Here is a 15,490-nt window from a genome sequence, read left to right on the forward strand (position 1 = left end):
TTCTCACTGAGTGCTAACTACCAGAGAACAGTAAAGAAGTACAATCCTTCCATCTCCCCTCCCACCATCCTATCACAACCTATCCTTCCTTCCTTCCTCCACCATGCAGTCTCAACTGTCAGTATCTATTCTTCCATCCTCCCTCGCCATCACAACTGATGAAATTTCTTGGATGAGAAATGAAATATTTTCTTTTTTTTTTTTCATCAAGGAAAAAACAATCCTGTTGTCTTTTGAAAGACCACATTTCAGATTTAGTCTTTTTCCTTTTTTATTTCTTATGTGCTAAATGCTCTCTAGTGTTGAGTTCAGGTCTCCATATAATTATATAGATTTTGGGGGTGAATATGCATCCCAGTAAACCAGCACTGGAAGACAGGATAGAAAAGATCTCCACGGCCACCATGTACTTCCCTTTGGTGCTCAAGTAGGTGGGGACAAAGGTCAGCCAAACGCTGCAGAAAACAAACATGCTGAAAGTGATGAACTTGGCTTCATTGAAACTGTCTGGCAACTTCCTAGCTAGGAAGGCCACAGTGAAGCTGAGAAGAGCCAAGAGGCCCATGTAGCCCAAGACACAGTAAAAAATGGTGATGGAACCTTCATGACATTCGATTATGTTTTCTCCAAAGAGTGTCTCCATGTCTAAATGTGGAAATGGGGGAAATGTATTCAGCCAAATAATACAAATAACTACTTGAATGAAGGAGCAGAAGCTAATAATAGAATAGGCCAACTTTTGCCCTACCAATTTATGGAATTTGCTTCCTGGCTTTGAGGCTAGGAAAGCTACAACAACTGTGATGGTTTTAGCCAAAACAGAAGAAATAGCAACAGAGAAGATGATTCCAAATGTCATTTGTCGAAGGAGGCAGGTCGACTTATTTGGCTGTCCAATGAACATAATTGAACAAAGAAAACATAGGAGGAGGGAGATAAGGAGAACATAGGTGAGGTTACGATTGTTGGCTTTGACAATAGGAGTATCCCTTTGCTTAATGAAGATTGCAAGGACAAGACCTGTAGTAAGAGAGAAAAAAAGACCCAAAACAGCAAAAGTAATGCCCAAAGATTCTTCAAAAGCCAGAAAGTTCAGTGTCTTAGGAATACATTGTATGTGAGCTTCATTTGGAAAATGATCCTTGGTGCAACTCTTACAATTTTCCATGTCTGGAAGTAGAAGAAGATATGATTATTTGGAAAGAATACCAACTATCCTTTGGACTGGAATCTTCTGGTCACATGTGTTTTGAAATGTATTCCAAATACTATGGAAAAATATATAGTCCATATCACCATATTGATAGTTATAGTCCATATCACTGCTTGCTTATTCATGCTCCATAGCAGCCTCTGCTGGCTGAGCCTCTATAGCAGGGATCGCCAACTTTTTGGACCTGGGGGACCACCAAACTCATAATTTTAAATCCCATGGACCACTAATATGAATTTTGACTGATAGTGGCTTTCTGACGTTGATGGGAGAGAGAGGGGGGAGGGAGGGAGAGAGAGATCCAATCCAACCTTTAGGCCTGGCAGTGATGTTTTCTGTCTCTGTCTCTGTTTCTCTCTGTCTGTCTGTCTCTCTCTCTCTCTCTCTCACACACACAGATGTCCCTTACACACTCCCACCCTCTCCAAGGGAGCCACATTCCTAACCCCTACTTTTCAGCTCCGTTCTCAAGGGAGAATGAGAGAGAGAGAGAGAGATCTGATCTAATCTTGGAGGGCTGTCTATGACATTCTCTCCCTCCCCCTCTTTCTCCCTTCCCCCCTCTCTTACACAAACACACACACACACAGAGAACTCCCTCACACCCACCCACACCCTCCAAGGCAGCCACATTCCTAACCTGCTTTTCAGCTCCATTCCTGGGGGTGGGGGGAGAGAGGGGGAGTATTTTGCGATTCTCCCCAAAAGAATGATCGATTGGTAGGAAAACAGGGTGGGGATTTTCCTGAAGACTTTTGGGGGGATTTTCCCAGACTTTTGGGGGGATTTTCTATCTGCAGAGACCCTGAGAAAATCCCCCAAAAAAGTCTGCAGGAAAATTCCCCACCCCGTTTTTCTACCGATCAATCAATCTTTATTTCAGATCACAGGATACAGTTTCCATCTTCATTCATGGAGGTGGGGAGAGACTTTTAGCTTCATGCAAGGAAAGCAGCAGAAGTCTCTTTCTCTCCTCCAAACTCTGCCAGAAATGAGTCTTTGCCGGCACAGCCTCTTGGAGCAGGATGCTTGCAGGGTCCCAAAGACTCATTTCTGGTGGAGTTTGGGGGAGAGAAAGAATGACTTCTGCTGCTTTCCTTGCGTGTAGCCAAAAGCAGCAGAAGAAAAGCAGAAAGAATCAGCTGGGTGGCCAGGTGAGGCACATGAGGTGAGTGGGGCAAGTTACCCTCCTCTGCCCTTTCGCCCCTCCACTCATTACCTCATGTTGTTCACAATGCAAGTGATACAAGCCTTGTGTTCCCACGGGCTATGTGGGTGGCCCAGATTTGTGTTCCCACACAGCCTGGATTAATTTCTTTGGGGAATGCTTTGGCGTGACATTTCTCTGCAAAATTTTCTCATGGACCACCAGTGGGCCAGAGCCCACCTGTTGGTGACCACTGCTCTATAGCAGGAGTGTCAAACTCAAAGCCCATGGGCCAGATCTGGTCCATGATATGACTGGATCCAGCCAGAGGGGCTGTCCTGGTCTACCCAATGAAAAGAGGAAAGATGGTCTTGGTCTATGCAGGATGAAGAAAAATCGGGGCAGCAAAGCTTCAACCCAGTCTAGCTTGTGTGAAGAGGAAAGATCAGGCCAGGATAGCTTCAGCCCGGTCTACCCAGTGTTGGAGTCTGAATCTGAGGGATAAGATGAACAGCTGACAGAGAGTAGGAGAGTGGCTCCACTGGATGTGGAGGAAATTGAGGAAGGACAAAGGCAGGCTGGACAGAGCATGGGAGAGGTAGAACAGGGGAGAGGGAGTTCAGATGAAGACCAAGGCCCACCCCCTCCTCATCCTAGGGCATGTAGGGAAGAATGCAGAAAAGGGCCCCGATTCCTTTCACAAAGCACACCTGCCCATGGAGTTTAAAGGAGAGGCAGTTGGGAGGGGTGTTTGCTGGGAACAAATGCTGAATTCATCAATTGTTGAGAGTTGTGGCCTACATTCCTGGAATTCCTCCTGACTGTTTGGATTATTTCTATGCTTCTATGTGCTTATCTTGTCTTTCTGGAATTATTGCTGTGATTCTTCACTTCTGGGACTCATTATCTTGCCCTGCTTGAATGATTGATTGCTGTCTTTCTGCTTACAGAGTTTGGACTGGAATATCTGCAGCTAGAGGCTGCTGCAGGTTCATGGGAGAGCCTTTTTCCAGTCCAGAGAGTAAACGAGACATTGGGGGCAAAGTTGATGCCAATAAAGAGACTCATACCAGTTCTCTGGCTGTGTTGCCTTCATGCCACACCCCAGGTCATCACAGGAAAGCAGGCCAGCATACCTTCGGCACAGTCTAACCAGTGTGAACAGAAAAGACATAGCCAGGGTGGTGGTTGGCCTGGTCTACCCAATGAAAAAAGGAAACATGCCAGCACTTTGGGGAGTGGCATCAAGCTAGCCATGCCCACCCAGTTGGCCATGCCCCTCAGCCTCCCCAGGTCAACCATAGCCCTCAATGAAATTGAGTTTTACACCCCTGTTCTATAGCATCAACTCCAACCTCCTTATACTCCAAAGTACCTGCTTGCAATGCCCAGTCATCTGCAACCCTTAATTGCCAGCTTTTTTTCTAAGACTGCAGTCACATTTAGTCCTTTCTTAATAATCTAAATGGTCTTTATGTTATAATAGTAACTGGGACAACTAAGATCAGAATGGGACAACTTGCTGTGGGCAATTCACTGTGGCCAACTCGATATGGGACAACTCACCATGGGACAATTCAACAATTCAATTTAATGATTTAAAATAAGTTAAAAAATATTTATATTTGTAATTCACATGTCATTTTGCACCCTCTCTTTAATTATTCTACTCCAAGATTATTTTAATCTTAGTGTAAGTCTTGTTCTGTGGTGAGTTGTATGAATGAGTTGGCCATGGTGAAATGGCCCTGATGAATTGTTCTAGACCTCCTGAGATTACTATTGATGATTGGTGCAGTTATGTAACATTATGCTTTATGACAGCATCCCTAGCTCACATCAATCCCAGTCCCAATTATCATTTCAATCTTAGGACTACCTATACTGACATTCCTTCTTTTCTTATGCCAATGAATTGGTCACAAGAATTCCACCATAATGGTCCTATCTGAAATTCTTCATTCTCCTTTTCATGCTACCTTGGATTTAGATCATATAATTTTTGATGGATATCCATCTCTTGCTTTAGCATGCACAGAAATAAAGACACACCAATGGATACTCACATAAAAATGCTAATGCACATGTGCATTTAAATAAATAAATTGATTGCTGTGTATTATTATAAGTTACAATATTAAAGTGTACTGTAAAATGTGTGTTTATGATGAAATAATAATACTGTATGATGGCAGTTTTATTTTATTTTATTTTTCTTACCCTTCTGACTTGAGATCATTCTTTCTGGACATGGAGCACAATCATAGCAGCAAAAATTTTCCCCTTCCTTTTTTGTCTTTCGGTATCCTGATGGACAAGGATCATTGCATAAGGAAAGAGGTGGCACCTATTTAAAAATAGGAAAGAACCATTATTAGGAACAAGATCTTAGAATTTGCTTTATGGTAAATGAATTTCCAGTGTTTAACATTTATAAGCCTTTGGATGGATTATATATTGAGGCGCAATTGAGGCATGTAGGTAGTCATAATTTAGTGATTGGAATTGGGATAGGTGACTCGGTCATTAAGCAAAGCAGTCACTAGGAAAAAGTCCCATGAGTATGGCTGTGCTTTTGATTTTATCTCAGTTTTCCTTTGCTTTACAATATCAGAAGGATGTGAACCCTAACAGCTGGCTGAGGCCAAGCAGTGGGGAAGATTTCTGGAACTGGACTCAAGAGAAAGACAGATAAAAGAACAAATCTTAAAGCCTCTCACCCCCATTTCCTTGCGATTGGGAGTGCTCATCACAGCACGGGAATAATTTTCAAGAAGAGAATTAATATTTGTATTTGCATTCATTTGAGAGGAAAGGATTGCAAGAGAGTAATCAGGTACACAATAGATAATATGCATCTAGTGTTTTCTCTCAAATGAATGCAAATTCCAGTGTAATCTGGATCTATTATCTGATGAGTCATCTTTTCCAAGATTCTTTGGAGTGACTTTGGAAAGAAATTCTTATTTAAAACTATATCTATCACATGCTGATTTGTAGCACATGGGAAGTCTAAGCATGTGGCACAGGTTATGCATGAATTCTATCACTGAAGATCATCCCATTGAAACCCACCTGAATGAATTTTTTGTTCCATTGGATTTGGTATTTCTTAATCATGAAGGTTTTTAATGTAGGATCCAGCTCCCCAACTTGAACTTTTATGTAAGATTTATTTGGGAATGTGATCAAGTTCATAATGTCAAATCCAGCTACTAATTCACCCTTTTGGTTGAATGCAATTTTATCTCCAGCACTGTTGTTGAATGAAATCCTCTGCAGAAATGAATGTAGCTAATAAGAGAAAGAGTCAGGTACAGTATGGAAAGAAGTGTAAAGAGTTATTATCTGGATGGATTAAGATTTTCTACCAATAAAAGAGAAAAATTGAAGAAAAAACAGTTGCTAATGGGTAGCACCTAGCTGTTTAGGCACTACTTATGGAAATGAAAAGTGAAATGTTAGATCAGCATAATGTTAGATGATAATTATAAAATAACACCTAAAATAATGATTGGAGGGTTTAAAAGATAGTACCAGCTTTCATATCCATTGAAACTAAACCTGTCCCTAACAATATGAGAAATATACTGAATGTTTATGTTGTATTGAGATGTAAAGGAATGCAATCCTTTGTTTATTGTTGAATAAGAAAAATATTCAGGCTGGAATTCAAATCTTTAAAAACAGATCAAGCAATATTCCAAGTTTATTCTTATATGTGAGAAGAGGCTGACAAAATATTACTGCTCATAAATACAGCAGTTGTGACGCAAGTTACATAATTTTTTTAAAAAATATATGTTTTATTTAATACATTTTTTAAATTCACATAAAAAGTTCCATATCTATGTCAACAGTGTGTTTTCTGGGCACAGTTAGTTTTAAGTAGAGATACAACATTAATCATAATAGTGATCATAATAAACATATCAATATTAGTCACAAAGTAATAATACAATTAGTTTATCCAAACTTACAAACTTATCTTTTTATTCTTTTTAGATTCTAATTGCTGTTTTTGTTAGTTAGCCATTGGTAGAACAACTCCCACATTAAAAAGTATTCTGTTTCTTCCTTTTCTTTTCTTTTAAGTCTTAATCTATCCATCTCAGCACATTCTATTTTTTTTTTATAACACTTTCATCTTGTAGGGATCTCTTCATTTTTCCAGTGCTGTGCAAACACAATTCTTGCTGCCATCAATACATGTAAAATTAAGTATTTATTCCCTTTATTATATTATTATGGTAATATACTTAGCAAAAATATTTCTGTTTCAAATCTATGTATTACTTTATCATTTGTTCTAATGTATTTTAATCCAGTATTATTATTTTTTGCCTTTGGGCATATAACCACATATAGTAATATGAACCTGGTATCTGACTACACTTCCAACATTTAGCTGAAAATTTTTCATACAACTTTGCTAGTCTCAATGGTGGTATATGCCACCTATAAAACATTTTGTATAGATTTTCCTTATATGCCATTGACATTGTTAGTTCAGCTTCTATCCAAAAGTTTCTGCCATTTTTCTAGTTCTATTAGGTAGCTAAAATTTACTATCATTTTAATATTCAATAGATCTTTCTCTTATCTTGACTGTATTTGCACATGTGGCCACCATGCTAAATCAATCCCTTGATTCATTTCGTTGGTTCACATTTAGATTTGAGTTCCCCTTTGTCATTCAAAATGCTCTTATATCTTATAATATCTTATATATCTTATATCTTTTTCCATATTAATCATATTCGGATGTGTCAGTGCCTCTATCATGGAGAGCCAGATTGATATTTTCATACAGTGTCTTTCTTTGATTTTTTCCCCCATACTAACAATAATGCATTCCTAACAAAATGTTTTTGAAAGTATCCAGGTATTTTATTTTTTGCATATCATAGAAAAGCACGCCATCTCAAATGGAGAACATGTCCCTCTGAATTTAATAATCTTTTATATCTCAGATTTACCCATTCGTTCACCCAGACAACTGCAGAAGCTTGGTAATGTAGCTCCCAATCTGGCAACCCAAAGTCCCCTTGTATCTTGTAACAACTTCAATCTTATTCTTGTTTTTTTCCATTGCCAAACATATTTTAATATGATTTTATTTAGTTCTTCAAAGAATTCCCACCCCAGTTTTATCAGAATTGTTTTAAATAAAAATAACAGTCTGGGCAAAATATAATTTCTCAACTACAAAACTATCAGATCTCAATCGTTTAAGGAGAGTAACATCCTCATATAATGAGGAATACATATATAAATGTAGAAATTTCCTGGGTTTAGCATAGGGCAGATTTCCTAACCAGGAAAGATTATTTCATATGAATTATGATGATTTCCCCCCCAAATAAGCTCTTTCAAACCTCTTTGCCTAGCATAAGACTCCTGAAGTGTAACTATGGGATAACCTGCTTAGTGCTTTCAACACTATATAGGTAATCACCATTTGTTCAATGACATGAACAAATGATACGAGACATGATAGCTGTCTTCCAATATCTGGGGGACTGCCACAGAGAAGAAGGGGTCAAGTTATTTTCTAAAGCAGCCATCACCAACCAGCAAGCTGCGGCATACTGGTGGGTTGTGAAAATTTTTTGGCGGGCCGCAGAGAAATCTCACTCCCAGAGCACCCTCCCCCAAAGCAATTAATCCTGGCTGCACAGAAACACAAGGCTGCTCATCCCACATGGCTTGTGGGAACCCTCCCCACCCACTCAATCCTTACCCAGCAAACTTGTCTGCTAAGTTGCTATTTTTTCTTTTTCCCACCATCATCTGTTCTGGTGTGCTGGGAGATTTAGATTAGCTAGGAAGCAGGAAATGGTTGGATTTCTTGCTTTCTAGCTAAGCACAGCCTAACCTCCCTTAGGACTGAAGGTTTGCTTGCAAGCAAATTCAGTGCAGACTCACAGCAAGTAAATTTGAGAGACTGAGCTAGCTGATGGCAAATAGATCACTGAATGATTCTGTGAGCAACTCAATCTGCCTGCTTTGCCTGATTTTGGATAAAAGTTGCTTTTTTATCAAAAATTCAATATTTACATACATGGTATGTTGGGAGTTAATTTTGTGAGTTTGCTCGCAAGCAAATTTTATGTGACAGACTGAGCTAGCCAATGGCAGATAGATAGATTTCTAAATGAATCTGTGATTCTGTTAGCAACTCAATCTGCTTGCCTGCTTTGCCTGATTTTGGGTAAAAGTTGCTATTTTTTTAATAAAAAATCAATATTTATATAAATATTTATAATATTTACATACAAGCCATGCCCAGCCAGTCACATGACCATCAAGCCACACCCACAAATTAGGCCATGCCCTCAGAACCAGTTAGTGGTCCCTGGGATCTAAAATTATGAGTTTGGTGGTCCCTGAGGTTCAAAAGGTTGGCAACCCTTGTTCTAAAGCACCTGTAGGCCAGACAAGGAATGGATGGAAACTGAACAAGGAGAGATTTAACCTGGAAATAACAAGAAACTTTCTGACAGTGAGAACAATCAACCAATGGAACAACTTGCCCTTCGAAGTTGTGGGAGCGCCATCACTTGAGACTTTCAAGAAGAGATTGGACTGCCATTTGTCAGCAGTAGGTGTAGGGTCTCCCGCTTGGGCTGGGGGTTGGACTAGATGACCTACAAGGTACCTTCCAACTCTTATTATCTGTTATCTGACATTTCAAATTTACAAAGGTTCTGAATAAGCATTATGATGGGTCCTTGGAGTTTTAGCCATTTCAGCATCTCTATAGTGACATTATCATGAGGTGCCCATAATGTTAGTGCCCATAATGTGAGCTGCGGTCATATGACCACAATTTCTATCATTCCCTACCAGCTTCCAAGCAAGCAGATCAATGGGGAAGCCAGCAGGAATTGAGTAGCTACAATCACGTGTGGTCCTTGCTTAGGAACATATGCTTGGTCCTTGTTTTAGTGATAATAAAACTAGTCTGTTGCTGAGCAATGAAATCACATGATTTCAGACTTTATGGCCCTGTCTTTGTGACAGATTGTGGTTTCAATTGCCACAGTAGTCCAAGGACTACCTATAATCTTTGAATAAACTACTGTAATAAAATTAGAAACCTTGTAATAGGATATTCAATATTGTACTATTCTATTGTATCAATGGAGAGAATTTCAGATAAGCTTTCATAAAGAGCACATTTTACCTGCCAAGGGTGTATATTCTGGAATGACTCCTTGGTTTCTTCTCTCCTAACTCTGTGCTTCGACCTAGATATCTGAGCAGTGTATAAGGCATGTGCCAAAGCATGAACCGCATTGTAAATGCTGTAGCTGTGGCCAGTCATGCTCATTTCAAAATAAAATGCAGAGAGATCCTCCAGCCTCTCCTCCCCAGTACATGCCTCATCAATGTTTCTTGCTTTGTCAGAATTAGAAACATAGCAATCAAATGCTTGCTCCCAGAAATGTTTGATAAAGCTGTTTCCCTTTGCATCGGCAAGCTTGATCTTCTTAAGAAATTCCTGGAAGTCCAGAATCTGTTTGGAGTGAATTGCAAAGGAAAGAGTCCCATGGAACATCTGGATATCAAGTCCTTTATGCACAACATGCAGTGTGAAATCTATCTGGGCGGTTGTAATCCATACTCTTCCTGTAGAGATTTTCTCTTCATGTTCAGAATCTGTTGGAAGGAGAGTTGAAGCCACCGCAATAGAAGCCAACCATATAAAGGCTGTAGTTTCACCATGTGTAATGACTACATTGGCTTTTTTTTCTGAAAATATGTGAACATGTTTATTTATTTGGTACACCAGTTCTATAAATTTACCCAAATGCATAATTTGGTCAAGACTCTCAGCAAACTCTAAACAGATTCTATTCTGCAAAAGCTTTAGCTCCAGAGTCCTTGAGAAATGTTCTCCAGCTTCATCATCTATGGTGAGGAGTCCTACCCATTTCCACCTGAAATGCAGAAGGAGTTGGACTAAACCTTCATACTGAAGGGCTTCATTGGGGGCCATGCGATAGAAGGAAGATACAGGTGAGTCATCAGTGACTTTAGATTCAAATGACCCATAAGAAATCTTAGGGTAGAAAGGCACAAAACATGAGAATGAGAAAGGAACATAGTGGGAATAGTTAGATTTAGTTTATATACTTTAAAGGAGAATAGCTGTAGCTCAAGGTTGAAATGAGTTTTTGGTATTTTCTGAGCTTGGTTGTTTTGCAAAGATTTAATTACCCAAAATAGGTGATATCATCAGTGCTAGTGGTTGATAGCATGATTATTTAACTAAGCACTGATGCTGTTACTTAGTTTGGGTAATGAAATGTCTGCAAGAAAAAAAAAACAGATTGGTTAAGAGACCACCAAGGACTCCCTTTTTTATACTTTCTTTACAATATATTTAATTACAGTTTTTTCCTCTTCCAGAAGAATCCAACATAATTTATATAAATATATACTTTTGTATTTAACTTTGTAAAGGAACCATTTTTCTTTTATTTGTTCCACTGAAGCCAAGAAAAAAAACAGATCTTTTTCTTCTAAACCCTTATCAATGTTTGATTTAAGAGCATAGATAACATATTTTCATGAGTTAATTTTTTTCTACTTAGTCATAACTCAGATGATTTATTACTGAAAGTAGTATTCAGATTTAATCCTCTATAGATGATGTCCACTGGAATCAAGTTAATTATGACTTCTTACAAAATAAAAAAATATATATTACAACCACAGTTTCTGGATATATCCATATCCTTAATATACTGTAGATAATGTTTGCATAATTGTAATATACTGCAATTCCATACATTAGATCCTACCTGTGGAATCTTATACAGGTGAAAAATATCTGCCATGCATGAAGATGTCTCAGAGCTCAATCCTCCAATGGTACCTATGACTTTTCTTTTAGTATGACATATGTAATTGGGGATAATCATATGCAATCTGAAGAGCAGATCCAGACAACTTTGGTAGGTCATCTTTGATTCAGAATAGCTGTCATAGATATGGAATCCAAGAGTGACATTTGACAAGATCTGTTGATTCTCATTGATCTCATTAATGGCAAATACTAAAGCCAAGGCGTGTTGGTAGAACTTTGTCACCACGCTGAAAATAAAGAAACCAACCTTCACAAAATAATTCTACCATGCTTTATCTCACTAAAAGTGATAGGAATGGCCCAACCTAACACAGACAGTTTTGAAGCATTTGTACTGGAATTTTCCATTTTCCTGCAATCCTTATAGATGTTTACATTTTAATAAAGTATTATAAATGTTATTCTCCTTTGGTGCTCCTTGAGGTTAGCTGTTTTGTTGCAGTTGCTTTATTGTACAAACTGGGCAACATCATCAGTGCTAGTCCAGAAAAAGGTCTACAACTGATAATGTTACTTAATTTGGGTAATGAAAAATCTGTAAGAGAACAACCAAGCTCAGAGAGCACCAAGGACCCCTCTTTCAATACTAAACTGCAAATACTCTCCTTTATTGGTGTTTTGTCACATGGAATCTAATTTTAGATGCTACTGGTTAATAAAACTTTAATTAATTAGGAACAAATTGTAAGCAAGAATCAGCTGCTTAAATTCTGGATAAGTTGGAAACGAAGAGATAACATCAATCTTTAAAGATGTGAACTTGTGTCCTTAAAAGAGAACATTTTCCCTCGTGCACATGCAAAACCCAGATTGCCTCTGTGTTAATATTTTCCTTAATAATTGATATTCTCTGTTCAGTCTCTATTAGCTCTAAATTCTGTAAATCTCTCTCTCTCTTCTCTTTCCCCTCTCTCCTGTATATCATCTCTCTCTCTCCTGTCTATCATGTCTCTCTCTTTCTCTCTCTCTCTCCCTCCCTCCTTCTCTCTGTCTGTCTGTCTGTCTATCATCTATCTCTAGTTACAGATATGATAAAACTGAAGGGTCCTTGTTGTTGAGCTAAGACCAAGGACCCCTCATTTCAAACTCGATGAATATATATTCTCATTTACTGATATGATAGAGCCATCTACAAGATAACTAGAAATTTTAATTCAGAGAAATCATTAGATTAAAACCAAAACTAATATCACATATTAAGGCAGGAAGCAAATACTTACAGTGACATTTGAAATGACTCTTGAGTAGGGTTTTGAGTGAAAGAAAATGTAGGGAACACATAATGAATATGTGACACAATCCCACCAATGAGGAGGTCACCTGCCTTATACCATTGATGCTGAATATGAAGGCCATTATTTCTAGTGCACTTAACTGATTGTGCTTTGTTTGCCCTGTTGTACAGCAGCACGATCACAATCTTCATCAACCATTGGGCAAAAATTCTATCAAATCTTGTCTCTTTCAAACTATGGGGAAGCACCATTTCTGGTACTCTCTAGATCCTATATTTAGATAAGCTGGCTTTAAGCTTTAGCAAAGCATTTTCTTTGGCCAAAAGACTCAATAGATAAAGAGACTGAAAGGGTCAAAGTTCCTGACAATGATTCTGCCCAAATGTAGCTGTTCTTTATCTCCATTGAAGACGTCATTGCTGAATGTTTTGTTCAGTGTCACTTAAAGTCACTAGAGTTTTGATTTGGCATACTAATTACAGTATTTATGAGAACTAAAGGGAAATTCAGATGTGATGCCTTCAGTAGCAGAACCACTTTAGTAAACATGTTTATTGTTTGACATTGAAATCTTTTATCGTATTTTTATTTATTTATTTGATTTGTCAATCACTTACAAAATAATAGATATAAGTATAAGCATGAATAAGAATACAGGAAACAGGTATGAATAAATGGGAACAATAGGACAGGGACGGTAGGCACGATAGTACACTTATGCATACCCCTTACAGACCTCTTAGGAATGGGGTGAGGTCAATAGTAGTTAGTTTGAAATTAAAGGAGTGTGGGTTAGAGGATGTAACAATGGAGTCAGGTAGTGCATTCCAGGCATTGACCTCTCTGTTGCTGAAGTCGTACTTTCTGCAATCCAGTTTGAAGCAATTTACATTGAGTTTGTATCTGTTGTGTGCTTGTGTTGTTGTGGTTGAAGCTGAAGTCGTCATTGACTGGTAGGACATTGTAGCAGATAATTTTGTGTGCTCCGCTTAAGTCTAACCATAGGTGGCATAGTTCAAGGTTGTCCAAGCCCAAAATCTCAAGCCTGGTGATATAGGGTAATCTGTTGCAAGCAGAGGAGTGTAGTACTCTTCTTGTGAAATTCTTCTGGACTCACTCGATTGTATTAATGTCTGATATGCAGTGCAGATTCCAGACTGATGAGCTGTATTCGAGTATTGGTCTGGCAAAAGTTTTGTATGCGCTAGTTAGCAATTCGACATTTCCGGAAGAGAAGCTTTGTAAGATTAGATTTATAACTCTTAATGCCTTTTTGGCAATGCTGTTACAGTGAGCTTTAGCTCTTAGGTCATTTGGTATGAGAACTCCAAGGTCCTTGAGAGAGTGGGGTTCATCAACAAGGTCATATCCGCCTAGTTTGTATTTGGTGTACTGATTTTTTTTTACCAATGTGTAGGACAGAGCATTTGTTGGTTGAGATTTCGAGTTGCCAGATGTTCGACTATTCAGACACATAATCAAGGTTGCTTTGAAGGATAGTACCATAGCATTGTCAGTGGTGTTTGTTAGTGTTTGGGGACAAACCCCCAAGCAGAGTGTGCAGCAGCAGTCAAGCCAGGCAGCCAAATGAGAGAGAGGCTGGGCCCAAGAGTATACACACACTGGAGACAAAAAACACTGTTTGTAGTTTTTAAATAGTTATTTAATTCACACAGAGATTAAGAAGTGTCATTCAGTCCATATGTCATTATCCAGTATATCCATCCAGTTATCTAGTCTATAAACAGTAAATACAATGTCTTTATCTGCTTGTAAATCTTCTTCTTCTGATAACTTTCTCTCAAAGACAATGCTGAGTATGAACAGCTCACCAAGTAAACACAGTCCTTTTGTTCAGTAGAAAGAATATCTTGCACAGTAGACGTCTCATACAGGAGTAAACAGTAGTAGGCAGACAGACAGCAGACAGACCAGAGACCAGTAACACCAGGAACCAGGAATCAGACCAGGAAGACCAGAGACTCGAAACCAGGATCAGAAACCAGGAAGTGTTACGTCTCTCTCACTGCCTATTATTGCAGCTTACAACCGCACCCATAATTATGCAATGACATTGCAGTTTTGAGCTTAAAGCTGCAAACACTTAAACCTAGGTTTTATATATTCATTCACCCAAACCAGTTGGTGTATCCATATACCCAACATACTCCCCTTTTGGGTGACATAAATATATAATGCCTTTACATTCTAAACCCATATTTTTCACAACTCTCTAGGTGCTTAATGGCACCTTGGGCTTTAGTAAAATTATCAGCTATATTGTCCTCCGACATACAGTACTCTAGCTGTATCATTTTACTATTTACAGATTGTCTTACATTCAGATATCTCAAATCTGTATGCTTACTTCTCGTTTTAACTGCAATATTAGTGGCCATTTGAATTGCTGCCTGATTATCCTCATGTACAACTATAGGGTAATTTACCGTTATATCCATATCCTTCAACATTTGTTTGTACATAATTAACTCAGTACACAATAAAGATAAACAGGAGAATTCTGCCTCCATAGTAGACAAACTTATATGCTGTTGCCTTATAGACTTCCAGCCTATTAACGTCTTACCCAGCATTATGGCTGTTCCTGAAGTCGACTTTCTAGTATCTCTTTCAGCTGCAAAACTAGCATCTGCATAAGCACTCAATATGAGATCACCTTTTGGTTCTAAATACAGTGCATAGTGTAATGTTCCTTTAAGATATCTTAGGATTCTTTTCAATGCTATCCAGTGACATTGAAGCGGATCATTATTGTGTCGTGCCAGCTGATTAATACTAAAAGCAATATCTGGCCTTGACCAATTGCTAATATATGATAAGCTACCAATCAAAGATTGATATAGTTTCTTATCACACTTGGGACTTTGTGTATCCATTTTGCAAATATCCTGACTCATTGGAGTCTTTGCAGGCTTACAAAGTTCCATCTTATAATCTATTAGCAATTTAGATATCTTATCTTCCTGAGATATCTTAAAACCTTTCTGTGTTTTCAG

General features: G+C 38.4%; 2 protein-coding genes across 2 annotated transcripts; both read right to left on the reverse strand.

The window, feature by feature from the left end:
* Positions 1-271: 271 nt before the first annotated feature.
* On the reverse strand, positions 272-10,365 carry LOC113452854 (vomeronasal type-2 receptor 26-like). Its single transcript, XM_087916163.1, has 4 exons — positions 9,550-10,365; positions 5,436-5,654; positions 4,581-4,707; positions 272-1,170 (listed from the first exon to the last, which is right to left on the reverse strand). The coding sequence occupies exons 1-4, from the start codon at positions 10,363-10,365 to the stop codon at positions 272-274; spliced, it is 2,061 nt and encodes a 686-aa protein (XP_087772289.1).
* A 43-nt stretch (positions 10,366-10,408) lies between these two features.
* Positions 10,409-12,664, reverse strand: LOC148124303 (vomeronasal type-2 receptor 26-like). The gene is made up of 3 exons (XM_087916164.1): positions 12,459-12,664; positions 11,149-11,465; positions 10,409-10,428 (listed from the first exon to the last, which is right to left on the reverse strand). Exons 1-3 carry the CDS (start codon positions 12,662-12,664, stop codon positions 10,409-10,411), a joined length of 543 nt encoding a protein of 180 aa, XP_087772290.1.
* Positions 12,665-15,490: the final 2,826 nt, after the last annotated feature.

The sequence above is a fragment of the Pseudonaja textilis genome, chromosome Z (assembly GCF_049901715.1).
Source record: "Pseudonaja textilis isolate UNSWEBS1 chromosome Z, rPseTex1.2, whole genome shotgun sequence".
In the NCBI taxonomy this organism is placed as follows: Eukaryota; Metazoa; Chordata; class Lepidosauria; order Squamata; family Elapidae; genus Pseudonaja; species Pseudonaja textilis.

Excerpts from the sequence above, each read along its gene's own strand:
- LOC113452854 (XM_087916163.1), bottom strand. The coding sequence starts at position 10,365 with ATGGCCCCCAATGAAGCCCTTCAGTATGAAGGTTTAGTCCAACTCCTT. Across the intron at positions 4,708-5,435 it reads GGAACAAAAAATTCATTCAG|GTGCCACCTCTTTCCTTATG; the intron begins GTGGGTTTCAAT and ends ATTTTTAAATAG. Across the intron at positions 1,171-4,580 it reads AATGATCTCAAGTCAGAAGG|ACATGGAAAATTGTAAGAGT; the intron begins GTAAGAAAAATA and ends TTCTACTTCCAG.
- LOC148124303 (XM_087916164.1), bottom strand. The coding sequence starts at position 12,664 with ATGAAGATTGTGATCGTGCTGCTGTACAACAGGGCAAACAAAGCACAA. Across the intron at positions 11,466-12,458 it reads GAGTCATTTCAAATGTCACT|CGTGGTGACAAAGTTCTACC; the intron begins GTAAGTATTTGC and ends CTTTATTTTCAG. Across the intron at positions 10,429-11,148 it reads ATCTAATGTATGGAATTGCA|ATTTCTTATGGGTCATTTGA; the intron begins GTATATTACAAT and ends TTCTACCCTAAG.